The sequence below is a fragment of the Barbatula barbatula genome (genome assembly GCF_947034865.1).
Source record: "Barbatula barbatula genome assembly, chromosome: 25".
NCBI classification, from domain to species: domain Eukaryota; kingdom Metazoa; phylum Chordata; class Actinopteri; order Cypriniformes; family Nemacheilidae; genus Barbatula; species Barbatula barbatula.
In genome coordinates, this window is record NC_136788.1 from 13,068,214 (window position 1) to 13,096,035 (window position 27,822).

A 27,822-nucleotide genomic window follows, 5' to 3' on the forward strand; every position below is an offset into this window, starting at 1 on the left:
TCAGGTTTGGAATTACAAGATGGTTAATAAATCATGAACTATCTAATGCAAAAAACTTTTATACATGTTTTATAAGGCTCTGTTTGAGATTTCAGCCATTTTGACTCTAAATCAAAGCATCCATATATCCCTTTAACTGCATGCACTCTCTCTCTAAAACCTCTCAGTCAACCTGTTTTCTTCTCTCTGTTAAGCAAAGTAGTACTGTATGTAGACGTTCTTCTACATTTGCAGTTTATATTCCATCCTCATTCCTCCAACTTCATTTATGAAAGCTAACTGAAAACCACCATTTTTACATATCAACGGTGTATTATGGCATCTTGGATTGCCTTGCTGAACTACGGTGTGAGCTGTGCCAATGCACGGAGGTGAGACAATTACAACAAGGGTCATTTAAATGAGCAAAAATAACCTGTTTAACGTTCAGGTCATGTGAAGTAAGCAGCCTTGATTAACGTTATCAATAGAGAGCAGCGTGCATGGGCGTTTGTGTCTGTGAGATCGACTCGCGCTGTTCAAAGCACATTTGTGGGCCTGTTTTTGCATTGTTTGGGAGGGTATATGAACATGTACTTCTAATCTGTATGAGCAGATTCTAATAAAAACTGACCAGAAAGAACTCACGCCTCCTCATCATGTCTTCTTCTTGAAGTGTGACTGTAGTACAGGGCTCACAGTCTCTCGGTCTAATTGCAAAGACTTTTACTCCAAGCCTATAGGCTTTTCTCCACATCTGACTGTGTTTTTCTGGTCTCATTTTATTTCAGAATAATTTGGACTCGCAATGCTTCGCTACATTTACTTTGGAATCGATTAATCGCGATTAATACAACATGTATGAGTAGTTTATGGTTGCAGGAGTACTAGCATGGTTGTTGTGTATTTGTTATTTTTTTATCTAATATGATATATCCAAATAAGATTTATGTTATTAAGACAATGTTTAAGGCTGTCAAAAGGATTGATTGCGATTAATCGACTCAAAAATAAAAGTTTTTTATAAAAGTAAAATATTTGTGTATATATTAATATCTATATATAAATACTGTATGTGTGTGGATTTATATATATATACATATAAATATACATGGCACTTACAACTATTAGGCTATATAAGCAAACATTTATTTTGCAATCGATTAATCGCAATAAATCGATTAATCACAATAAATCGATTTGACAGCCCTTTTTATAGTTAAAAATTATTATAATAGCGTTTTCGTTTTTTGGTTTTTAACTCATATGCTATGTAATGCAAAACATCTATTTTTCTTTTTCATTGTTGGTCATTTATATAAAATAACTACTCCAAAAATTAGGAGTGCAGTCTCTAAGCTTTTTAAAGGCGAGTCCTGATCTAGTTGTAGACTCCATCTCTAGATTTCCCCCTACTATCTTGTTCTCATCTGTCGGTATGGCTCAGGCAGCGTCATCCAAAAGGACACGTGTTCTCTGTTTATTACTTAGCAGGGGAGGGGGTGAATGAGCGAGCGAGAGAGAGAGAGAGGAAGAGAGAGGGTGGATCGCACGTTGAAAGAGATTCACACAGCAGAGCCTTCACAGGGTAGACAGCATCTCACCGAGTCACACTCACAGGCAAACAGAAAAAGGGGCCGTCACACCAAAATCCTTAAAACCACAGACGATCCTTTAGCAGAGGTAAGAATGATCTCCTTCATTCCCTGCAGTGGTTTTGTATTATGTGCTGTGATCGAGATACACAAAGAGACCTCAAAGACATGAAAGGTTGAAGTGACTACGTGACTTGTTTTGGTGCAAGGTGGGTGAAGGTTTGGTAAAGGGACAGGGACAACAGAAAGTGTCTTAACCCTGGGCCCTGAGGTTCACCGTTACTACTCAGTGTAATGCTTATTATACTCAATAAAGTGTCATAAGCTATGCTTTTCATTTCCAGCCTCTGCATTGTCGTGAGTAGGAGGTCGACAAATTGAATTTATTAACCCCGCAAAATAACTGCGTCAGACAGACGGGCTTTGCCAAAAACGGTAGTCCAACAAGACTACCCTTTAATCGGAGGGTAAGTCCACTAACAGGTGTTTTTTCCCATTCATTGGATTAACGCTATCTGTCGTGGTGCTGAGATGTATTCGGGCCTGTGGAATGACAGATAAGCACAGCATTTGTTTCTTAATCTCAATAACACTTCATAAAATATCTGACGCCAATGCAACTGGTGGGGGTGCCAGCTTGCGTTGGAAGGCTGCAGGGCCGTGGAATTTTCCAGGGTGGTTCAGTTGGAGCTGTCACAAGCCTTGACACTTTGAGTTTGCTTATTTGATGGCTGATGTTTAGTTTGTGCATTAAATTGAGAACTTTGTCAAATTTGATATATTAAATGATTGTGATTCTGTTGCTTTAATCCTGTGTCTGTAACTCACAGGCTGGTGGGAAATGAATAATAACATGTGGTACGGTTGGAAAACAAATGTTTATAAATCAAAGATATTTTCAGTGAAGATTTGCGCTAACATTCAGCTTTAAAATGAAGCATGCCAAAAGGAAGATCCTGATGCAACTTGATGCAAGGCTGTGATGGATTTTTCGTGCTACATCGCCCTGCAAGTCAACAACTAGATGGCCCAGTTTTCTAGATTACATAACAATGCAACAGACGCCTTGGAAACTTTTCTATCCTACAAACCCACACCTCTTGGAAGCGTTCCCTGTTAAACTGTTGTACTGCTCGACCACTGAGCATGAATTCCCCTCTACGTGTATTTTATGTGCTTCTTAGCTTTTCTCCAGCAATATCGGTAACTTTCTTGGCTTGACTGTTTTATAAGGAATGTAATTTATGGAGGATTTAAAGAAAGTGCTTTGGATATTTTGTAAAGTAGCTCTCTGTAGGAGGCCTTCCATGGATCAAATTTCTGAATTTTGCCCAGGACGCCAAACAGTTCTCACACTTTTCTGTGGAATATTGTGTACAGCTGAATTACAACTGGATCTTGTTTTGTACTGATAGATGGGGCCCGGATTGTTCTGGAACTTCCCATCCAAGACTAGCTGCGCGGTTCCACAGAGCCTGCTGCAGACAATGTACGTAGTTCCGCCTGTAACTCGGGGCTGTAGCTTTTCTTTTGCGTTTTTTGGCATTCATCTCCTCATTTTTGTCCGTCTTTTTGCTTGTGAATTTCATGGCCAGTTGCTGTGTCTGACCACATAATGACCACACCTTGATTTGTCGACCAATCGCTTGAGCAGTATGCCAAACAAGGTGAAGTGTCAATAACCAATCATCACTCAGCCTTGGATCATTGCTCATAACTCATTGGCCTATAGCCGTAGATTGTCCCAGCCATGAGTCATCGACCAATTCATACAAACTGTAGATATTTATGTGTGCGAGCTGATTTCACATAAAAAAATCAATTGTATAATTTAATGAGAGAAACACCGTCTGTTAATCCTGCCATAAAAGCAGAAAAAAAGACATTTCAAGACTATTACCGTCTGACCTTATATCTGACGGTAATCGTATTATTATGCATAACTCGTAGGTTGTTTGTGAGGAGTAGGATAATTACAATTTGCAGTAAATGTCATTTAGCTGTACGTGACTGGGTTTTGTTTGTGCTGTTTATTTTTAATGTAAGTATGTACACACACTGTACAGATGGACGCATAGTTATGGTCATTGCATAACGTCTGAAGTTTTTAGTAACTTGAGCCTTGAGGTTTTTTTTTAGATGTGTCAAGTTAAAAATTACTTCCACTTCCACGATCTGCCCAGCTGTTGCTGAACACTACAACAAGTCTTGTGTAACTGGTCCCTGAGAAATGTGTCGGGGTCCGGTGGACTCCTAAATATTCAGGGCTTTTAATACTCCACAAACTGCTGGGTTATTTTGAACCCAGCACTGGGACATGAACCCAACTGTCGGCCTTAATTAAGCCGGAAATGTTTTCTATTTGACCCAACAATGGGTAAAAACAACCCAGCATTTTGGGTGAAAAACCACCCAGCATTGGTTAATTTACAACGCAGTGGTTTAGTCCCTTTTGGACCAGACAATTGGTTAAAACAACCCAGCATGATATTTTTGAAAGCGTTCTGGGTGTTGAAAATATGAAATGCATATGTAGTTTTGCACATCTTTGCTGGCTAAATGCTTTGAAAGTTTCTCCTCTTTAGATGTCCAAGATTTGATTTGCATTTTGCAATTCTTGACCTCCTATGCTCCCAATACAGCTTATAATCAACTGAGCCCCATGACACTATTTTCATTTTAATGAACTGAAAATCTCAATGAATAATTGGAGTGCCTGTGAGCGCAAAGCCGAAGCGGGCAGAATTCTGATCTAAATACATGGACAGCGGCGATAAAATCCCAGACAGGGGCAGACAGATTTCTCAAAATAGATGGACGGCCATTAAAGAGCCATTTATTTTCGTGGTTTTTTTTCACCCAACATCAATGGATTGATACACAGAAAAAACCTGCGGTGAAGAGCGGTTCGGCCAGGTTACTGTAGTTTTGGTAAAACAATCCTGTTGAGGACCACTAACCATTTCACCTTCTGTCAGGGTGGCTGACAGCACAAAGCTGATTCTGATAAAAGCCAGTGTGAGGGACTTGAAATCATAGTGGATTCTTGTTGGTGGTACAATGCTATCAGGGCGTCTCTGACACCAGGCCTGAGATAGCTCTGATTGGTTCTTCAGATGTTACCCAGAATCCCACTGGAGGTGTGAAGTGAGATCTCTGAGGGTCTAAAAGTCTAAATTATGGTGTTTCATAGCCAAATGATGCTTCGAATGGCCATACTCTTAAAAATAAAGGTGCTTTGCGATGCCATAAAGAACCTTTAACATCTGAAGAACCTTTCTGTTGCAGAAAAGGTTTTTTGTGACGAAAAAAGGTTCTTCAGATTATAAAAAGGCAAGAAAGAGAGGGTTCTTTACAGAACATTTAAATGCGTGATTCTTTGAGGAAGCAACATTTTTTCTTCCTATGGCATCACTGTGAAAAACCTTTGAAGCACCTTTATATTTAAGAGTGCACTTCAGTTTTCTGGAACAGTCTAGAGAACAGTATGTAGTGTGATCTTAATGTTCGATTCATTAATGACTCAAATCTTTTCAACCAATTGACTGAACTAGATCAAAAACGGTCTGAAGCGGGAACCATCTTGTTCGGATCTGGTTAATGCATTTATTGCATAAAGTTAATGTATACGTTGTAATAGAACAGCTAAATTGTTTTAATTCTTGATCGGTTATTTGAAAGAACCAAATACTTAAGTCTTGCTTTGTGTGAGCATTACGTGAGCTGGTTACGTTTTCATGTCTGTTTTGGTCTGTTGATATGGTCATTATAAAGTGGATCCTTGTATGAATCTTGGCCCCAATGATGGAGAGAAATACACAACCAGGAAAAACAAAAACATAATTCATTTCTATAAAAATCAGGGACCACAAAGAATTTAGCAAACAGCCCATGTCAACATCCAGTGGGTGTGAGGGAGATATTTGCCATGATGACCTTTTCCAGAGACCAACAAGTGCTCTTAACAGTCTACTGTTGCTCAGTTCTGCCTGACACACGTCTTAGGACACAAAATATATTTTAATAATTTATATTGCATTACAATGTGGGTGGTTCTTAGCACCTTCTACAACTTCCATGATATTGCTCAGAGAGTTCATATTCATGTTACACCTTATGAGAATTAACCATTGGTTTGCCACAGTAAACATATTTTAACTGTGGTATTTGTTGTAAAACTACGTTTTACATTAAACCAAAGTTTATTTTCATAGGGGACATTGAAGCATGCACTTTGTCACATTTTTCTAAATAAAGGTTTAGATTATTTTCTTTAATGAATAAAAATAAATGTCCTTTGGAGAAATGAAAGTAAATGAGAAAAATGAGACCATTGAGTACAGAACTCCATTTGTTTCGATTTAATAAACAAATCTGTGTCGATCATTGAAGAATTTGATTATACATTTGATGATGCTTCATATTAAATTCGTATTGCAAACACTGGATTATTGGCAAGTCTAAGCATAGTTTGATACATTGTTGAGATCTCTTCAAAAGCTCCAGAGATTGTTACAGGAAAAGTTAAGACGGGTTAAGTTACTGCTAGAGATGCACCGATGTATCGGCCAATAATCGGTATCGGTTGTTACCAACAACTTTTCACACTATCGGCCAATCTAAAAACAGCCAATGATCAGATATATCCTGGGGGACAGGAAAATGCAGTAAATTTGTACTCTGTAAATAGAAAATGTTAAGAAACATCACCAGTTTGATGTTCAATATTAATAGTCAGTATCGGTATCTGTGGAGAAATGTAGCATCGGTGCATCTCAAGTTAATACCGTAATCTTTTTAGGGTGAAAGATCTCAGCAGCAGGAAACTTCAGCAAAACTCTCCATTTATTATTTAAAAACCTCCTTAAAAAGAAATCTAGGTTGTGTTTCAACAGGATGTTCACGTTTGTAATGCAAGCATCCAAATGGCTGATTTACCTGATCGTCCTCTTGTATACAATCAAATAGGGATGCCAATGTCAATGTGATGTTCAGCTTACTAACATATTAAATAAACTCGCAGTGTTTATAAAATCCCAGCTGATTCACATTCTGCTATATCGGTTGAATGAACACGACACAAACACACCCTGTCCTAACCCAGTTTCCAGGTATTGATTGTACTTATGCGTATCAGGTCAGATGTTACCCCTGCCTATTGATTTGGTGTCTGATGGAATGCTCTCTCAATGGCCCTCCTGTGTTGTCATGTTCCCGTAGGGCCCACACTGTCTCTTAAAAACACCTTTTGTCTTGTGGGTCACGTTGTCGGCACAACCTTGATGTTTGAATTTATTTTGTAGATTAATGGCCTTTTAACGAACAAACCCCCTATAGTAATCTACTCAGGAGCTATTAGTATTTCTTGTTATACCGCGGTGTTCTACTGACAGTGATTCAAGGACGTAGTAAAGGTTACCAGCTCACTGATGATTGCAGAGGCGCCTATAGGCATTACTAGCTGTTACCATAGCAACTGTCAGGGGTACAGAGTCCACAAAATTAAATTGTTGCACACACGAGTTACAGATTCATAGTGTATATGATATGATGGTGTTTATTAGCACTTTCAGTACAGGATAATAAAAATGTTTACAAAATCTTTAGCATAATTTAAACAGAGAGTGATATATTTACCATAGAGGCTTTGTGACTTTTGGAACCTATTCAATTCCAGATGGTAAAAGGGCATGTTGTTCATACCAAAAAAAAGATCTGTTCGATCGGTGCCCTTATAAAACAATGAGTTGTAATCATGGTGATTTTAAAGCATGAAGATCTATTATGAATGGGCACACCACGCTAAACACATAGCAACCACATAGCAACGCCCAAGCATCATGCAGAGAGGATCTTGGCAAGCACTCTTGATCTATTTATATCACAATGTGGCACAATAGAGTAAGTACATGTGTGAGAACTGCGACGTCCGATTACCTTAACAGGTTTTATAATGATGTGAGAAAGGTCAATACGTATGAGACAGCAGGGTGGAGGGAAGTAGATAAACAGAGAGATCGTGACCGAGAGAGAAAGAGAGGCCTATTGAGAGTATCGTGGTAGAGTCTAGACCTTGTTATAATCACTTCATGGGCGATGTTATGTAACCCAAATAATCATTCCCTGCAGGGCACTGAATCAATCTGTCCTCTCGCATCCGAGGGTTTGATTTACACTGCCCAGGATTCTAGATTCGTGCGGTTCACAGTGATGATGGGAAATAAGAGTTGAATGACTTTTCTGTTGACTTGTTCTGGTGTTTCAATTGCGAGACTCATTCTGTGAGAATTATGCATTGAGCATTTGGCGAAAATGGGACCAACTACCCATTTATTCCTGCATTACTCATTCATTCGTGCTTTTGTGAGGGGCTCATATTCATAGCATGCTTTTATAAAGGATGGCAAAAATGGTGAGCATTCAACTTTAGTTAGTGCAAATTTTAAAAACCTTCTCCTCTCCCGGTTTATGCAAAGACAAATGTGAGTAAACATTTGAGCTATTTGAAAGTATAAACTGGGTCACTATCAAAATATTGTAATATTCAGCATCCCAACCAAGTATAACAGTATTGATACAACCATCGGTGAAAGTATGGGGCGGTGCTATCTATTTGTCATATCAATGTGAGGCTAGTGGTGCACATTAAACACTTCATCTTCAATGTTTCAAAAATGATTATTACATTAAAACACATATTTGTTGTGTGTTGTGTTGTGTTGTATATTATATTATTAGTGAAATATTGCAAGGGATATATTTTTTTCACTCTCATGTCAGTTAAAATCTGTATATTTCTGTATACCTGGAGATGTTTTGAGAAATGTCTCCATGTGTCCATACAATGGAAAGTTTTACAAAACTTCCTCTGTGTTCTGCAGGAGAAAGAAAGTAATTCAGTTTGAAATGACATGGGGATGAATAAATGATCAAATCTTTTTCCATTTTGTGCGAACTATCCCTGTACGTCTTTGATAAAGCTTTTCTTCACAAACCATGCGTGTCTTCATTACAGTTTAGGAATACTAGGCAAATAAGTTAGACGTGGACTCTTGCTTTTTGTTATCTTAGTGTTGTGTTATCAAAATATCATGTGACGCTGTTGGAGCTCTGATGAGCCAACAGAGTTCAGCAACATAGTGGTTTTTGTGTCATGCTTAAATTCACCATGTCCATACAACATTCAAGCCATATTTACAGTGCCACCTCATGGAACCCATGCTAAACCCACAAAACCCCATGATCTATGTATGCTTATAGTATTAGAAGTTGGATCGGTGTCCCTGCTGAAAAAATGTAGCTATAACCAGCTTAAGGTGGTACCTATACTGTGTGTGTCTCAGTCCGCTTCCTAATTCGGTAGCATGTAGAACACATGTCCAGAGAGTGCTATTGTCCTGTCCTATTGTCAAAATCATTCCAGTGCACTGAAACACATACACTTGAAATTCCTAGAGTGCATCGTAAAAATCCAGTAAGCATTGAATGTTCCCTGTATATCCCATCATGTGCACAAGATAAACAAGGTGGTCTTTTTCAGATTCACACCATAGGGAGATTAAAGAGACACAGCCGTGGTTTCTATAGCTGGTCCAGGCTGATTTACGGTGTTTAACTGGATCACCACGATGCCACTAGACTAAACTCGTTTCTAAATAAGTGGGGTTGAATTATAGTCCCAAAACTGATAGACCAGCTGTGCCACCTTAGGGATGAAATGATGTGATTTTTTCCAGCAGGGCATTTTTATAATGTTTATGTAATAAAATGAACAATATTAAAGCAGCAATATGGATTTTAATTGGACACTGGTTTGCCGTCAAACAGCCATGTTAATCTCAGGTGTGTGTGTTGCCATGGTGATTGCAGGTTGCTGTCCAGGATGGCTGGCATAAAGGATCAGCAGTTTACTGAAGAGAAACCGCTTCTGCCAGAAGTCAGGGGACAAGAACCAGAGATGGTGAGTGTTTGTGCTTTGTGTGTCCTTGGCTAAATATAGTGTACCGCTTGTGCCCCATTCTTTGGCGATAGGACAAAAAATGTGTGTGTGTGTGTGCATGATAGAGGATTTATCTAATCTTTGCATATACTCCATTTCATTTGACACATTTTTGTAAGTCCATACATTGACAATTTAACATGAACTACATAACATATCAGAAATGTCGATGTTCTTAAAATGTTTTGAATATATCTAATAAAATGTGGGACACTGTATTGCTTCGACGTTCATGCAGAGACGCAAGAAAACAATAGCTATATGTGGTAAAATATCTGAAATCCATATATTATGGATGAAGAGTACCACTTTAATTATGATTAATTTAAACCCCACATTAAATCTTTCATTATTCACTCACCCTTCTGTAATTTCAAACCTGCATGACTTTCTTTCTTCCGCAGAACACAACAGTGGGTATTTTGAAGAATGTTGTCAACTGGCCCCCATTCACTTGCATTGGTTTGTGTCCATACAATAGAAGTGAATGGATGCCAGCGTTGTTCAGTTACCAACTTTCTTCAAAATATCTTCTTTTGTGTTCTGTGGAAAAAAGAAAGTCATACAGGTTTGAAATGACAAGAATGATGACAGAATTTTCAGTTTTGGTTGAACTTTCCCTTTAAGCATATGAGAGTATACTGTATGTAAAAACAGGGATCTTTAGACTATAGTGGATATATTTCTGTAGTACTTTCAAAAACATTTTCAAAAACTGTTATCATAAACATATCATACTTGGAGAAAATACATATCAAACCTTCTTTCAATACAGCTTCTCAACACTCCCCCCATAGCATTGTCCTCCAGCCCTGTAGAGCAGTGGTTCTCAAACTGGGGGCCGTGACTTTATATTTCATTTTATAAAATATAAAAATGTATCATAGAGTTCAACCAAGCCTCAGAAAAATAAGACCACCAACCAAAAGAACTGATGTCCCAGCATTGTATAATTAAAATGCTTTTGGTTTCATTAAGATTCTAAGTTTAAGAAGAAGCACTGCACACAAAGGAAGCCTTACAACGAAAGATGTTTGAGAACCACTGCTGCACAGGGTGCTGTTTAAAGTAGTGTGCTGTAACTGGTGTTTGTGTCTGTCTGTAACGGTGCAGGCTAAAGGAGAGTGTGTGCACGCGCTGCCTTGTGCTAAGCCCTCCCCCCAAACGGCTCGCCCCCCCAAACGCTGGCATTCGATCGCCCGGCACTGGCTCGGCCTCACCCGGCGTCGGACCAGCGGGTACATCTCGGTAGGCTGAGTAACGCACAGAGCACGTCCACTCTTCCAACTAAAGGACACTCATTTCTTTCAAAGATATACATCTTTTAGAGAAGTCAAGGTCAAATATTTCAAGGTTTCTGGTCTAACATACTGTACATCCACTTACAGATTTGAAAAATCACAGATATATTCATAAACTCTGCTTTAAGAATGTTTAAACACATGTCCTAACTTTCCACATCAATATTTTATAAACATGGTTTCACCACCCACATCGCAATTTAAACAGGTTTTTAAAAAGCAAAAAGCATCTTCATATAACCCATATAACCCAAATACGCCGTAAACATGTATAGCAAAGTTTTATCTCCTCAAGAAGGACATAGCACATTGTTGTTTCCCTTCAACTGTGCCAAGTTTGGCAAGCACTACATTGGAGGTTTGAATCTTGAAAAGGAGTGACACCTGCTGGTCCGACATTAAAACTGCTTTTGCCATTCTTCTGCTAGCTTGATCTGCATGCACTAAATTCTTCTTTAGGTTGTTTTCCAGCTTTTCAGTATCGCTCCATGATACTTGCTTTGATTTTCTACCAAAATGGATGCTTTGGTTGGATCTAAAATATGTTCGTGTCTTTTTCTTTTTTTACAATAATTCCACTTTAGTTGCTCTGTCTGTGTTTCTGTCTGTATACTGTTTAACTCATGCTACATGTTTTCCTTTTTTATATCTGCTGTGATTGTGGATCGAGGAGACTCTTTTCAAACTGTTCTTATATGCTTCACCTTTTCCCCAAAATGTATATACTCACTAATACTAAGGTGGGACCATCAAAACACTGATCATTATACTTCAACTTATAACAGGTCTCATATCAGAAGAACCACATACTGTACCAACCTTGTAGTGAAACAAAAACTCACACGCAGGTCGGAAATCAGTAGAACATCAATTTCAGGACCTTGCGGAGTGTTGCTCCGATCACTGCTTCATTTATTGTGATATGTAACATGTTGAAATCGTGCTGAAGGCTTTGAGGAATCTAACCTTTTGTGTTCCTGCAGGAAAACTCTGAGACGTTTGTGGATGCTGGAGATTGGAAGGTACAGTCATTCTTCTCTCTGTGTATTTGATGTAGGACTTGCATTTAACCCAACCACTCTTAAAGTACGGTGGCCGTGAAGTGCAAAACAAAACAACAAGTTGCAAAACTAAAAACAAATCTAGAAGCAAAATAAAAAATAACACATCTGAAAACCTGATATCAATTTAACTCCTTTCCTTCAAGATATCAAGATAGACTTACTTTGTTCTGCATTTACTTCTATTGTGTGGTCACAAATGCAATGCAAGCATTTTCTTTTGAGCCATTGTGAGGTTTCTTCAAAACTGTTCCAAACGATTCAATGAATATGTCATTAACTTTTTACATCTGTGAACTTTAAATCTTAGGGGGGATAGTTCACCCAAAATCGAAAACGATTTCTTCATTTATTCATCCTCATGTCATTCCAAACCTGTATGACTTTCTTCTGCAGAAGATATTTGGAACAATGTTGGTATGTCTCCCATTGTACTGATATAAAACCACTTCCTCAAAATATCTTCTTTTGTGTCATACAGGTTTGAAATGACATGAGGTGGGATATTTTATATTATTTTTATAATTATTTATAGATTATTCATTATTAGTATCGGGGGCGGTAACCCCCTCATGGGCGCTGCCACGTTAACGTCACATGACCAGCTGCGTCTACAAAATAAAAGCGCTCTGAAAGTAACATTTTATTATTGCTTTCAGCCAGTGCTTAATGGACTTTCTAATCTAATTTTACACAAAACAAGCAAACCAAATACTATAACAATAAACACAATGTACTTGCCTCGATCACAGCAAAATAACAGGGTTGAGTCACGTACGTGCGATCCATCAGTAAAAAAGAATTGACACACTGTTCTCGCCGGATGAAATGAACTACGGTGACCCTTTAGCTCCCACACGCAGATAGAAATATCTCAATGTTAAGCATAAACACGCCAGCTGCCGCTACAGGCAGAGAGAGCCGTCATAGTCACAAACCGACAAGAACGAGCCAAAAATCACCAAGATCCAATTCAAGAATGTATGTTATGGATGCATGAAGAATAAAAATGGAACAAAACAGACAAATGTTTTAGCTTTTCTCATTTTTGTGTCGATTTTGTGGGAAGACTAAATAGCATCTTGTTTCTTAACAGGCCGTAAAATACTTGCTTATTATTAATGAACAACTTTAACCCGTGCATGTGTTTTTTGTTAAACATACACACAAACAAAACAATAATCCATCCGTTAGATTTCAACGTGCTTGGATCATTTTTAGATGACTTACGCATCATTGTTCTTTTGTATCCAACATAAGAACATTGAATCATCTTGTTTCAGTGTAAATCAAAGTACAGTACTTAGACAAAAGTTGAAGTCTTTGAACTTCAGCACCTCGGTTTTGTGTCTGTCTCACAGTTTGCATCATCTCTTCACACCTCTGACAGAAATAGGATTAAATCGCAGAGAAAAAGCGTTTGATTTAAACAGCGAGAAACAAAAGATGGAGGGGGATGGAGAGGTTTAATTGTGCCACAGAACGGATTCATTAAATAGGTGTTTGCGGTTACATTCCAGCAACCCAAGAGGCAAGGAACAAAACAAGTTAACACAAAATGTGATTGTAATTTTTGTGTTTATTTATATGGTACAATCCTAACATGTGCCATTTAGGTAGGCTACAGATATAGCTATACATTTGGTACAAATATGTGGTAGCTGCAAAGGTGTACTTTTTAAAGAGCTTCTGACCCAATTGTTGACAATTTCTTTTAACAGCGTAGGGCAGATAATAATGCATCTCTATATTTAGATAGATACAGATGCAACGACATTTCCCAGTATTCATGCATATAAGAGTTAACCATTGTTTATTTAGGAAAGATAGAGACTGCCAAGTCCGCAAAGGGAGTCATCTCCTATTTTGACAAAGAAAGAAACGGAAGTCGGGTATGCAACTCCTCTTATGCAGAATGATGATAGAGTCAGTGAGTAATATAGAAGACAAAGGTTGATAAGCATAGCAGAAAAGTGGGCCATGTGCCTTGTGTGTTCATGTCTCACCCCTCCCTTCCGTGTTCATGTGAGAGCACACGTACTGTACACAAACCCAAAGCACATGCTGTCACAAACAGCATCTTCAATTTCCTGTTCTAACCAGTTCTGTGCTGTGAATGGCATCCCACTAGTGCTCGTGCGGGTGTGTTATACTATTAAGATGGTACATTTATAAACATTTAAATGAAACTGAAAATTGTATGAATGTTGATTTACACACAAGACGAAATATTCAATTTAATACATTTTTATATAACTCAACATATTACAATTGTCACACAACCTGCATCCGTTTTAAAGGGTTTATTGAAAGAGCACGAAAGGGCAAACGTGGGACAAATACAGATAGAGAACGCAACAGATTTAGATGGACACACAGAGCAGTCAATCAGAGTTGTGCATTCATTGCCGCCAGCCAATCAGAGGCATGGGTGGGACGTAAAGAGTGTTGGGGAGGGGGCAGCAGCACTGCATAATTCAACCACTGACCGAGACGAGGAGAGACAAAGAGACACAGTAGCAACCGCAGCATCCCTCTAGTTGCCTGCATCTGAACCGGATTGCTTGGACAGAATCAGTTCAAGACTGTTTGGTTTGGCTTTTTCTGCATTTCTTTATCCAAGCGTACGTTATCTCTGAGCAACCATGCCGGAATGCTGGGATGGGGTGAGTGGGATATGGTAATTGCAGGACTGTAAATAGAGGGAGAGGTTTTGTTTTTCTAAATATATTAAATTCAGATCACAATATAATTCACTGTATGTGTATAAATGTGCATTTCTTTAGCTATTTGTGTATTAGAGAATGATAATAATAAGTAAGTATTTTTTATGTAAAACTAAAATTCATAATTATTTGCTTTTTAAAATAGAGAGGAATAAAACTGCAAGCAAAACTAATTATTGTAATAAAAATATTTTTTTCCGACACCCCCAAACAATGGGCAGAATGCAATATTGACGCTCAATCTACATTTTTGCAGCATGTTGGGACAGATTTGCTATTGTGTAAAAATGTCCAGTCACGTCTGAGCCATTTGCACTGACACACTAACACACTTACACGTGTGGAATGTGCGCTCCGATACACTCATGTAGCCTACCTGCAGTAATGTGTGTTTGTGTGTGCATGTGTCTGTCTGAGGGTGTTGTTATTAGGACTGCAGTTTAACCATATAAAAATGATCTTTAGACTATACAAATCATCAGACAAGGACAAATCTACGACCTTGAGATGGAATAATGTGCATCCGCAGAGATTTTGATGCACTGTGTTTTACGCTGTGCCATTATTGCACAATATTGCTTGTACCTATGTCATATTTCAGACTTAATCCCTTCAATGACTTGTTGTTTATTTTAGATCTCATCTCCACCGAAACGCAGACAAACAGATGTTTTAAACCTGCGCGCACACACTACATTTGCACCATTTGCATCCAGCATGGCCGTACACACATTTTCAAAAACAACAAATGATGGACTTTAAGAGAGATTTATTCTTGTCTGCAAGCCTACCTTGATCTACATTAAGCTCACCCCGTTCTGCTTTGATGTTGACTGCACGGATATGAGCAGACGCAAACACACATCCATGTCAGAATAAGATGCAGAGTAAATATGGGTCAGCGCAGATTAAAATGCCTTTGGCAGTCAGTGAGTGTTGCACAACCATGATTTAGAAACATTGAGATATTATAACTCGTCTTGTTTCTTGTAGAACTGTTTCTTGTTTACTGAAATGTAAAAAAAAACATATAAGATAAATTCATGCATTGAGCTAATTTTGAGTATTGCAGTCAAATGCATAAATGTAAACAAAAATATATTTTTGCCAAGCTTTTTTAATGTTCAGGCTCTATTTCGGGTCTATTGTCGTGCAAATCCGCCCGCACCGACTTTCTCATACTGTTTTTAAAAATAGATGTTTTTGTGTTATAGGAACACGACATCGAAACCCCAAATGGGATGTTGCATGTGGTCATCCGGGGAGCTCCTAAAGGCAATAAACCAGCTATCCTGACCTACCATGATGTTGGGCTCAACCGTAAGTAAACTGTTTATTTGTGCGGGATTTTGTGTTTGGCGTGTACATACAAATGTTCTCCATGTACCACATGTACTGCATGATCCACTGCACCATCTGTCTCCAAGCACTGACCTGGAGCTAATTTTTCCATTTCTAAAACTGACACTGAGAATTGTCTAAGTGTGTCCTTTTGCATTAAGACAAATTCAAAGAGCAGCTCTCTGGAAGTGATGGTGTCATCGGAGGTGTCTTTTGGGTGCCAGCTGACTGCAGAATAACAGATCGCATTCGTTGTGAGACGTGACTTGTGTTATGCTGCTGGTACAGACACAGGAGAATGTTTATAAAAAGCATGTCTCGGAAACTAAAAATACAGACTTGAGCTGTTGATATCATATATACATCCGGAAAAAAAAACCATATATACAGTATAAAATTATATTTTTTAATAATCATTTATCAATGATCATCTGTTTTATTATTGTTGTGATATATATATATATAAATTATACTATGTAATTTAATATTTATATTTTATTTGAGAATATTCTTCGTATTTTTAAAATGTAAAATTCAATATTTAATAATTTTTATTTGTAATAACTTCAACAATTTACAATCAAAATAATAATTGCTAGGGTTTAATGTTGAATAGAAAATATATACTACTCTCAAACAATAAAGGTTCAAGAATGTGTTCTTTGCAACAATGTAATAAAACAATCATATTTGGTACATTTTTGTCAATACACTTTTGAACCCTTTTTCGCTATAATTAACCAACATAAAGGTTCTATGAATGTTAAAGGTTCTTTATGAAACAGACAATAGAATATTTAGGGAACCTTTATTTTTCAAAGTGTCATAGGAATTTTCTGTTTTATACCTTGTAAAATATAAAAGCACATAAAAATATCAATCGTGATGATTGTCAGGGTGTAAAAACAATTATGAACATAATTTTGTATTGACTGAACCTAACAGTCCTGTACTTAAATATTCAGCATGGGAATTTTATTTGGCACAAAAAAAAACATTTAGACAGGTTTATAGGTCAGTAAAACCCCAAAGGCGGCCGACACACCATTGACCTTGAATTATCCATTCCTTCAGTCAGACTCCTCCGGTCTTGCATAAGAGCATCTATTACTTCCAGCACAACTTTCCCCTCTTCGTCTGCTGATGCGTACTTCCTGTTTTCTCTTAATCCCCTCATGCCTCCCCCATGTTCTATTTGTTTCTTATTTTGTATCTCAGAAGTGTGTTGTTGGGACCGGATGTGCCTGCCTGCTTTTATTATTATGCCGCCGCTGTGAGAGAAGTAGGGAAGGAGAGATATGTAGGTCACAAAAACAAAACCCATCATGCAGTACTGGGGAGGGGGTATCAGCACTGCGGCATGGAGCGCTTCTGTCTTTCCTCTCTGCTGCGAATACATGTATTATTATGCATGGTCTTTATTTTTCCCAAAGCATGACTCAGTGATGCAAAGAGCAAGAGAGCGAGACAGATAGTGAGAGAGACCACCGAAAGGATACATCGGAATGCAAAGTGAGCGATACAGCAGGGGAGGGGGGGGAAGAGGTAAAACTGGCTTATTTACTACAGAATAGAAAAGCTGGGGATGATTCATCCCGTAATGCGGCACTAGGGTGAAGTGCACAGGCTCGCTCGGCTCCGATTGGATGAGAGTTCTGCTCTTTGGTTCATCACCGAAGTTGTTTTCAGAAATTTGATTCCAGGGCAGGAATCTATAGGAATCTCCATGGTCTTGATTACATTTGCAAAAGCTTTTATCTGAAATGGCTTACGAACAGATTTTCACAGCTGGCCCAAATGTGAAGCAATCTTTCATAAATAGTAAACAGTATTGGATGGACATAAGGACGGACAGACAGACGGGTAGAAAGATAGATGGACGGACGGATAGATGAATGGGTGGACGGACAGACAGACGAGTAGATAGATAGACAGATAGGTGGGCAGATACAGATAGACAGACATACAGATGGACAGAAAGATAGACACACAAACAGATGGATGGATAGACGGACATACAGAAGGACGGATGGATCGATGGATAGATGGACAGACAGACATATAGGTGGATGTGTAACCGGTTCTACTCGAACCGCCGTCGGTCCGGATGGGAGACGTCCGCTCAATCGAGACAGTATCACGTCTGTGGCAAGAGTGTCTCTGTTGGTTGGGAGTGAGGTTTACACACTGCACAGCTCTTCACTAGATGGCCTCCGTAACAGATGGACAGCAGGCGGATGGATGGATGGATGGATAGACAGACAGATGGTTAGACAGATAGATGCTCGAACAGGATTACAGTGTTTAATCTCTTTCTCTGTCTTTCTTTGAACAGACAAGTTGTGCTTCAACTCATTCTTCCACAATGAAGACATGCTGGAGATCACCAAGCATTTTGTTGTGTGCCATGTTGATGCCCCGGGCCAACAGATCGGTGCCGCACAGATGCCACAGGGGTAAGTCGCACACATACACACACACTGTTATTAGTCCATTTATGTCTTTCAGAACATCATTTAGGCCTATTGTTTTTAGGTATCAGTACCCCACCATGGATCAGCTAGCTGGAATGCTTCCCAGCGTGGTGCAACACTTTGGGTGAGTGTTGTTATATCTTACCGTAATGCGGTGATAAACTTGACAAATGCTATACCCTGTGCTGTTTGGCTTATCCAATGAGATTCTCATTTTAAACCGTTTAATCTTAAACACAATGCGATGCCTAAACGAATGAAATTGCCTTTCCTCCAGCTTCAAGAGCATTGTTGGAATTGGAGTCGGGGCTGGCGCCTACATCCTTGCCAAATTCGCGGTCAGTAAATCTTACCTTTTGCTTTTTCTGCTGCGGACACCGGTTTGTTTGTGCGCATTAAATCGAACCATTCATACCTGCTTTCTCCCTATAGCTCATTTTTCCTGATCTCGTGGAGGGTCTGGTTCTGCTCAACATTGACCCCAATGGCAAAGGCTGGATTGACTGGGCTGCCACAAAGCTGTCCGGACTCACCAGCACTCTTCCAGACACTGTTCTGGCCCATCTCTTTAGCCAGGTACAGCTGAACAGAAATGGACACAAGTGGGGGATCATTTTGTATAATTTAATGTTGCATTATATTTAATAACCCTTAATGTTTGGGTTGGATTATAGGAGGAGCTTATGAGCAACACAGAGCTGGTGCAGAGTTATCGCCAACAGATCAACAACACTGTCAACCAGTTCAACCTCCAGCTCTTCTGGAACATGTACAACGGGTAACGCCCAGTGCCTCATTAACATGCAAAAGGAATAAAATGCATATTTGGTAAAGAAAGTGGCTTGATAAAATCACTCTCTTTCGCAGCCGCAGGGATCTGGAAATGAACCGCAGTGGCTCTGTGTTGAATGCCAAGACCCTGAGGTGAGGACTTCATTAGACTCCCCCTAATGTCATTTACATGTGCTTGTGTAATCAGAATGTTTGACGGGGTCCTTTTTTCACAGATGCCCGGCCATGCTGGTTGTCGGAGACAATGCCCCGGCTGAGGAGGGTGTGGTAAGTCTTCGCTTTGTTTTCATCATTCTCACTTTTGTCTTAAAGTAGACCATAAAACCTGTCATATAATGCTGTAGGTTAAAAAATATTTTACTATATAGCACACATATTGTAGTAATATTATAAAGAAGACTCTCTTTATAAAAATCTCACATATAGTATATCCATATAATATACCATGCATATAGTATACCACTCTATAGTATAATCATATTATATACTGCACACATAGTTTAGTCATATGATGTAGAACACATATCGTATACTATAAATATAATATAATAATATAATATAACACACCTAGTTAAGTCATATGTTGTAGTACACATAATGTATGATACACATTTGGTATACTAATATAATATGACACAAGTATAGTTTAGTCATTAGCACACATATAGCACACTACATATTATAGCATATGATTATACTGTAAACATCATATAATGTAACACACATTTAGTGTAGTCATATGATGTAGTACACATACTGTGTAGTACACGTATAGTGTACTCGTATAACATAATACACATAGTTTAGTCAGTAGCACACATATATATTATACTACACATACAGTAGAGTATATTCATAATATAACATACATTCTGTATAGTATACTACAGACACTGTATAGTAATATAATATAACACACGTGTAGTATACTACGTATAGCGTAGTGATAAAATACATCACACAAATACTATAGTAGTACAGTTATATAATGTAAAACACATAGTTTGGACCACTTGGCCACTATAAACGGTTATTGTACGAAAAAAGAGCGAGTCTTACAATGTGAGACAGGAACACCCAAAAATGAAACCCCTCACATTTCAAGACTTCTTTCCCTATATTGTCTCCTTGGCACATTTAGTAAACTGGAATAGGAAGTGTTTTGTCATCTAGCGACAGGTCAATCCCATCCCCATCTGTCTCTATCTCTTTTTGCCGACCTCTCTACCTCCGCTTCCCTCGCGGGAACAGATGGCACTGGCACAGGGGTTGATCTCCTGGGCTTTGCCAGCTTGTCTGCTCCACACCGTGGCCCTTTCATCTAACATATAAAACCTGGGTCAGTGCCCCATCACATCAAATCGGACACAGGGTGAGAGATGAACAGGAGGGGAGCGTGATGAAGGAGAGGGACGGAGGGAAGAGACGAAGAGAGAAGGAAAGGGATTTGACTCAAGAGCAACGCAAGGAAGATGAAAGACAGGATGTGTCAGAGATTACAGACTCTTATAGAGAAAAATGAGAAACTAGACATATACTGTATATAAATACACACGCACGCATGCAGGCACAAACACATATAAATATTCTTTATTGAATATGTATATATTAGGGCTTGTCTGTCCAGTTCTGAAAATGCCTTCTGATTCAAGCCTGCTGGCGAATGCGTCTGCGCAGCTATTATCTCGTACTGCTGGAATATGACTCATCTTTGCACTATCACAGTAACTGGGTCAGGCCATAAGACACACTCAGATATATATATATATATATATATATATATATATATATATATATATACATAACCAACATGTGGGAAAAAGAGAGGTCTGGCAGATCGTCCTTTAAACATTATACAGTACTGCACATGGTGTCTGTTCTTTCTTTTTAGGTTGAATGCAACTCCAAGCTGGATCCAACCAACACCACATTCCTCAAGGCAAGATTGGAAAAATACCACAAGCATTCAAATAAGAACCTTCGAAGTTATAAAATAAATGTGTAAACCTTGTATATTTCGTTTCAGATGGCTGACTCCGGTGGAATGCCTCAGCTTACACAGGTCAGACTGCTTCGAAATTTCATCTCAGATCATATCAGACTCTGATATTCTATTCTATTGACTTAATTGTGAGACTAAAGCGTGTCATAAAAAAATCTGTATTTTAATGTTTTATAAAAGTTGATCAGTATTGTTATATTTTAAACAATGATTTACACTTCCATTCCCACAGCCTGGAAAACTCACAGAGGCTTTCAAGTACTTCCTACAAGGGATGGGTTACAGTAAGTTTGAAAGGTTTTATTATTTCAAATATCAAATTATAAAACAAAAAATCGGGAACAATTTACAGTATGTTTCTAATCCAGTCTACCAAAGTAAAACCGATCCAGTAGTTTCAGGGTGTGTTTTCTTCCTTGTGTGTCTATCCTATGTGTGTATGTGTGCGGGTGAGGATGTGTGTGGAGGTTCCAAAATCATCATTTGTATCAAATATTTGTGATAATATTTGGCTCTGGTGTAGTAGTTGGCCACTTTATTGGTAAGAGCAACTTAATACAAAAAGAAATACATTATAATCAAAGCTGCAATCTGTAAATTATCGCCATCTCTGTTTGAAACAAAAAATTGCAGATTACTTTAAGTTATTCTATTTTTGTTGGTTTTAAATCAAATGACATCAATGTGACATTTCCCGAAAAATCGTACGTGACAGCTCAAATTATAAAGTCATACACGTGCATGGCACAAAGTTAACTTCTGGTCGCTTTGGATAAAAGCGTCAGCTAAATGCGTACATGAAATAATATAACAATGTAGTATATATTTATTGACATTCATTTCTATTAATATATTATTGTATGTTCATTTTATTAAATTCAATTCAATTAAAACGATGCTATTGATTTCTTGCAGAGGTCTTCTGGAAGTTAAGTTTGGGCCACATTAACGTTTTGTTTATATTGTTGCCGTTGAAAACTCAATAACGGATTTGATTTATTTTTAACAAAAATTTACAGGTTGAAGCTTTATAGCAAATAGGAAATAGATCATTTTAATCGTTCATTTCGGACCCCGTGTGTGTGCGTTGTTTTGTTATAATATCTACCCTATGTGTATTTTCCTGCCCTTTCTTAGTTGCGTCTATAAAGGATCGGAGAATGAGTGGGGGGCCAGGTACTTCCTGTTTTGTGTTTACGCCTGCCCTCTTTCTCATCCCCAGCCCTCATTCAGATGGCACATGTACTTTCCGTCCCCGATTGAGTTGATCTACCCGATTGATTTCTGAAATATATCTGACCCTGACTGATATTTCCATTCATTCATTATTTTCTTTATGGATCAGGGATTTTTCCCAAGAGGAAAAATATGCCTTGCGCTCCTGCACACCGCAGTCATTGAATGGCCTTTTGTGCTCTTTGCATGCCGATTATTTCCAAACGCCAGGTTTATACAAAGTGTTCATATTTTGAATGGAAGAATCATCTTTGTTTCTCTTGTGATTTTGTACCAAAAGAAGGTCATCAGATATCATCTTTTGTTTTCAGAATAACTAAATAATTGATGACAGATGACAAAATGTTGGCTTATTTATTGAAGAAACAGACAACAAAACAAAAGTACTGCTTAAGAAAATGACTTTGCATTAAAAACAAAAACAAATAAAGGAACAGTTCACCCAGAAATAATATTTCTGTCATTGTTTACTCACCATCTAGTTGTTCCAAACCTGTATAAATGTCTTTGTTCTGATGAACACAGAGAAAGATATTAGGAAGAATGCTTGTAACCAAACAGCTTTTGGCCACCGTTAACCATAAAAAACTGCTTTATAAAATTACTTGTTCTATTGAACACAAAAGAAGATATTTGCAACAATGTAGGAAAGGAAACTAGCATGACTACCAATGTCATTTCTTCTACTATGGTAGTCAATGGTGGCCAAGAACTGTTAGGTTACAAGCGTTCTTCCAAATATCTTTCTCCGTGTTCATCAGAACGAAGAAATGGAAGCAGATTTGGACCAACTCGAGGGTGAGTATATGAAGACGGATTTTTTTGGGGATGAACTGTTTGTTTAAAGGAAAGAATTCAGCTTGGATCTGAATGTTTTTAATGGATGTGATCTATTTTTTAGTGGAATGTGATCGGCTTGAGGCTGAAATGATTAAAGCTCAAGCATGTCATGCTGGCTCCTTCACAACACGGCGTGCAGCCCAGCCTAATTTACCTCTCTTTTTACTCCCATTGACCTGTCTGTCTCACTTTCTCTTTCACTTTTCTACCAGTGCCTTCTGCCAGTATGACCCGTCTTGCTCGTTCGCGAACAGCGTCTCTGACCAGTGCCGGCTCTGTGGACGGTTCCCGCAACCGCGCATGCACGCATTCGGACAGCACCGAGGGTGTCGGGCAGGTCAGCCACACCATGGAAGTGTCCTGCTGAGCCCTCGTTCATGTTCTCACACGCACACATTTAGAGAGACGTGACGCATGGAGGAAGGGTCTGAGAAGAATGGAGAACTCGTATTACTTTCATTCTTTCTTTCTCAGCCATTCGTTTTCCATGTACTTTTCTCTCTGTATTTTTTTTCAGTGTTAGCTTACTTAAAGAAACTGTTCACCCAACAATAAAAAAAAACTGTCATCGTCTACTTACGTTAACGTTCTTATGTCCAAACTTTGTTTAAAAATAATGCACTCAAGATTCAGTGAATACTGATATGACAGAAGTAAGAACGGTTTATTTGTATGGACAGCTTCTAAGAAAGTCGTAGATATGAAATGGCATTAGAGTGACTAATAGATGACAGAAGTTTCATTATTGCGTGAACGAATTCTTTAACCTGTAAAATAAAGACGTGCTGCCTTCCCTCTTAGAACAATATTCGATTCTCCCCTTCGTAACATCATTTATTTAGCGCTAAGTGTCAGTGTTTCTGCACCTTTCGCTTGCTGCCTCTGGCCTTCACCTCCTCCTCCAAAGAAAAAGCTCGTCCCATCAGCCCTTGCTCTCATTCCTGTCCTATGACAGTCTTTGTGGAGTAACTGATTGGTGGGTCGCAACTAGAGGGAATGAACATGAGGAAGAAACAAAGCTAGAAGAAGGGGGGGTTAAAAGATTGATCCAGAGCGAGAGATTAAAATGGTACATCGTAACCAGGTTATGCTCTCCCTCTCTGCCACGAACGCGAAGCGGTTGTGTTGTTGAAAGGGAAAACACCAAACAGCAGCCATTGGCTTATCATCTCAGGTCATTCAGTCATTTTGAAGTACGTGTATGACCACGCAGGATAAACGATTTAAACAAAGTACATTTCCCATCGTTACGTTTTGATTGTTTTATCACTTTTTAGTTCAGCGCTCTATATGGCGGCTGTAGGAATGGGAAGTCAAAATGTGAGCGAATATAAATAACTTTACGATAGAAACAGCAGATGCTTAATTTGCACCGAAAAGTGTCTATCCTTTACGAAATTAACCATCGTTTTAATTATAGTAAGTGTAATAACTATGTTTTTTTGCGGTTTGATAACTCCAGTTTTACGACAAACACCATGGTTAAACTGTAGTTACTATTTTTGGTTATCACAGTTTAACTAGTGACAGGTTTTTCGTAGTAAAACTATGGTTAATTTTTCTAAGGGATAGACATTTGTTGAACAGCATACGTTGCATAAATAAAGATGGCTACAGAGTAAATCGGCTTGCCTTAAAGGGACATTGTATGAAATTTAGCGGCAACTAGTGCTGAGGTTACGACCAACGGCTCAGGCCACCCGTCCCTTTCGAAGCACATTGGTGGATAACACAGGACAAAGATGTCATCACGTTTTCACTTCTTTGCCGAAAGACATATTTACGTATATACGAAATGCGCTCTGTAGAGCAGTTAGTCCGTTTAGGGCTACTTTAGAAACAACATGGCGGATTCCATGCAAGGGCACTGTCTACAGTTTAGGTACTCATATAATCTTCATTTCGAGTAATCACAACAATATACCCCACACATTAGTATACTTAGGGTAGTGTGCACTCTCTTGTCATATGAAGGTGGCTTTGCCTGGGATCGGCTATGTACGGTCTCCCTTTTATAGACAATCATGTTGTGACCCAAACCAAACCGGAACCATTGACCTCTGCGATTTGCCGCTTTCATTTCGGCCTTAGCGGTACATGATTCAAGCTTTAGGTTCTCTTACAGCACCCGGCCCTGCACAAAGAATATACCAAAGTAACCGAAACAAACACACACACGCAAATGCATGCATGCGTTCCTACAAAATATCTGGAAATATGCATTTGAGTTGCATTATTAATGAAATTAAGACATTTCATTAAAATATGACAGCCACTAAATTGATGATTAATATAATTTAGGTTTATACATTTACATTGAGTTATTGTTTTTTTATAATTCATAATGAATGAATAACATTGCATTGTGTAATGACTTACATGAGCTCTGAGCTGATTTGCTGATGCAGCTGCCTTATTAGATTTCCTAAACTGTGATGAAATATGAGGCCTAGCAGCCGTCGAATTTCCGTTCCACATGTTTGCACTTAGCATCTTTTGTCTCGAATGTCAATTTTGTGCAGAATCTCTCATTTTCAGGGGTGTTTTCCAAGTGTGTCTATAAGGGGCGGGGCTTTCTGGAGCACTGTCGCTCCAAGCACGGAATGTAGGGTACAACCCCACCCCCAAAAATCCCAAATCCTAAAACCACAAGGTGCCCCACCCCTCATAAACACGTCCGGGCGCCTCAAAGGGCTGTCGACCCAGGCAACGCAAGGCTGGGCGTTATACTGCACAGAGAGAGCGAGAGACGAATGCATTATAAGAGAGGGAGAGATTGAACGATAGAACTGCCACCGATGTCGCCAGATTGTTCCAAATGTGACGTGAGCCAATTGGGAGGGTGAAAGCCAAACGCAAATGTAGCGAAAGAACACATGCTGGATGGGTTTCCTCCTGAAGACTGAATGGGTGCGTTCTTCCCTAGTATTGAGTCACTGTGTTTGTGTCATTTTTCTTTATTTAATGTCTGAAGTATGCAGTCGTGAGCTCTTAATAAGTGACGAGGAGCATGCCACAAGCTCACCTTTCAAATGTGCACTTTTATCCCCGATCCCTGCTCTCTGCCTGGGGCCCTGAATGTATCGAGTCCTTTGGAAGTGCTGTACAGTATTGTCAATGTGGCCCCATATCACCTTTACTCAAAATCAGGGCTCACACCAGTGTATCCTGCCATACCTGCCTTCCCTTGCACCCTTTCCCTATGGATTTGTGTTCTGAGCTGTAGATATTTGCTGTTTTTAGGGCAGAAAATCGAATAGGTCTCTACCACTAGCCTTGTCGTGTGGAACATCATAAATTCAATTCTCTGTTCCTTTTTTATATAAATGTAGTTCTTATCTAATCTGCTGTTGCATCTATTATTGTGAGGATTCAATGAGTGTTATTAATCATATGATTGCAGTTATTACAAATAGCCATTGTTTTATATTGAGCAATAAGTTCTTTGTGGGTTTTTTTTAAGGAAGGCCGGTTGTTACAAATACGTATACAGAAATAGGATTCATTTAACCTGCTTTGCCATAATAAAGAAAATACAACTAATGTGTTAAAACTGTGTAACATGTACATCTATAAACAAGCTGTTACTGTCTGTGTACTTAAAATAAAGCGGATGTGTAAAAGAATTAAGTGTTTTATATTTCCTGTAAATATATTTTAATATATAATATTTTGCACTTAAGAAAAGTGTGCGTTCTAAACTCTATGCTTACCAGTTTTACTTCCAGAATTATTTTTAAATAAAATATAAAATAGAGTTCATTTATTTTGGATGGTTTAGTCACAACATATTTAAAAATGTAAAAAACAAAAATAAAGAATGAGTGAATGATCTTAAACTTTTGACCGGTAGTGTATGTTGAAGGCAATGCACAATGATTTGCTTTGGATAAAATTGTCCGCTCCCTGGTAATGTATATCTACGTTTGTTATATTAGTAACAGCAGTTTAACACATTTTCAGATTTTAACTAGAGTTTGTGAGGGCACACGAATTTTAAAAAGAGAATGACCAACATTGACATTTACAATAAACTCTGCAATATTTCATGAAAAAAATGGCATTGTCATTTTTGATTTCACTGGGACTTGTTTTATTGTTTTATTAATATCCAACTTAAATGTTGAATATCGTGTCATTGTCCCAATTTTTTGTCGTATGTTAATTTTAGCATTTGTGCCATTGTCACAATTTATAGTCATATGTTAATTTTAGCATTTTTGCCTTGTGTTGTAAGGCTTTTTAATTTTGTCCACCATGTCAGGGTTTAATGTTGTCAAAAATAACAAACGTTACGTGGACATCTAGAGAGCACATTTTCAGGTAAGCAGAATTGAAATAATATTTGGAAATAAATATATCACTAGGCCTTTGGATAGGCTATTTACCATTATAACATACACTTGCATGGTCAGGGAAATCGATAGGCCATTAAGAATCAAAATCGCTGGATTGGTTGTGAAATAGGCCTACATT

At 38.4% G+C, this 27,822-nt stretch overlaps 1 protein-coding gene across 9 annotated transcripts; it reads left to right on the forward strand.

The window, feature by feature from the left end:
- Positions 1–1,491: 1,491 nt before the first annotated feature.
- On the forward strand, positions 1,492–26,972 carry ndrg4 (NDRG family member 4; the record flags this gene model as incomplete). 9 transcript variants are annotated; one of them, XM_079450822.1, is made up of 17 exons in its annotated part: positions 2,990–3,063; positions 9,444–9,534; positions 10,687–10,821; positions 11,858–11,896; positions 15,876–15,981; positions 18,338–18,458; positions 18,538–18,600; positions 18,754–18,814; positions 18,909–19,052; positions 19,151–19,254; positions 19,344–19,400; positions 19,484–19,535; positions 21,160–21,207; positions 21,295–21,330; positions 21,503–21,554; positions 22,408–22,446; positions 23,559–26,959. In XM_079450822.1, 17 exons carry the CDS (start codon positions 2,990–2,992, stop codon positions 23,711–23,713), a joined length of 1,377 nt encoding a protein of 458 aa, XP_079306948.1. In that variant the 3' UTR covers positions 23,714–26,959. The 9 variants fall into 9 exon arrangements, with proteins under 9 accessions (XP_079306945.1, XP_079306946.1, XP_079306943.1 ...); XM_079450817.1 differs by lacking the exons at positions 2,990–3,063; positions 22,408–22,446 and adding an exon at positions 1,528–1,662 and having other exon boundaries at positions 23,559–26,972; XM_079450818.1 differs by lacking the exons at positions 2,990–3,063; positions 23,559–26,959 and adding an exon at positions 1,528–1,662 and having other exon boundaries at positions 22,408–22,687.
- Positions 26,973–27,822: the final 850 nt, after the last annotated feature.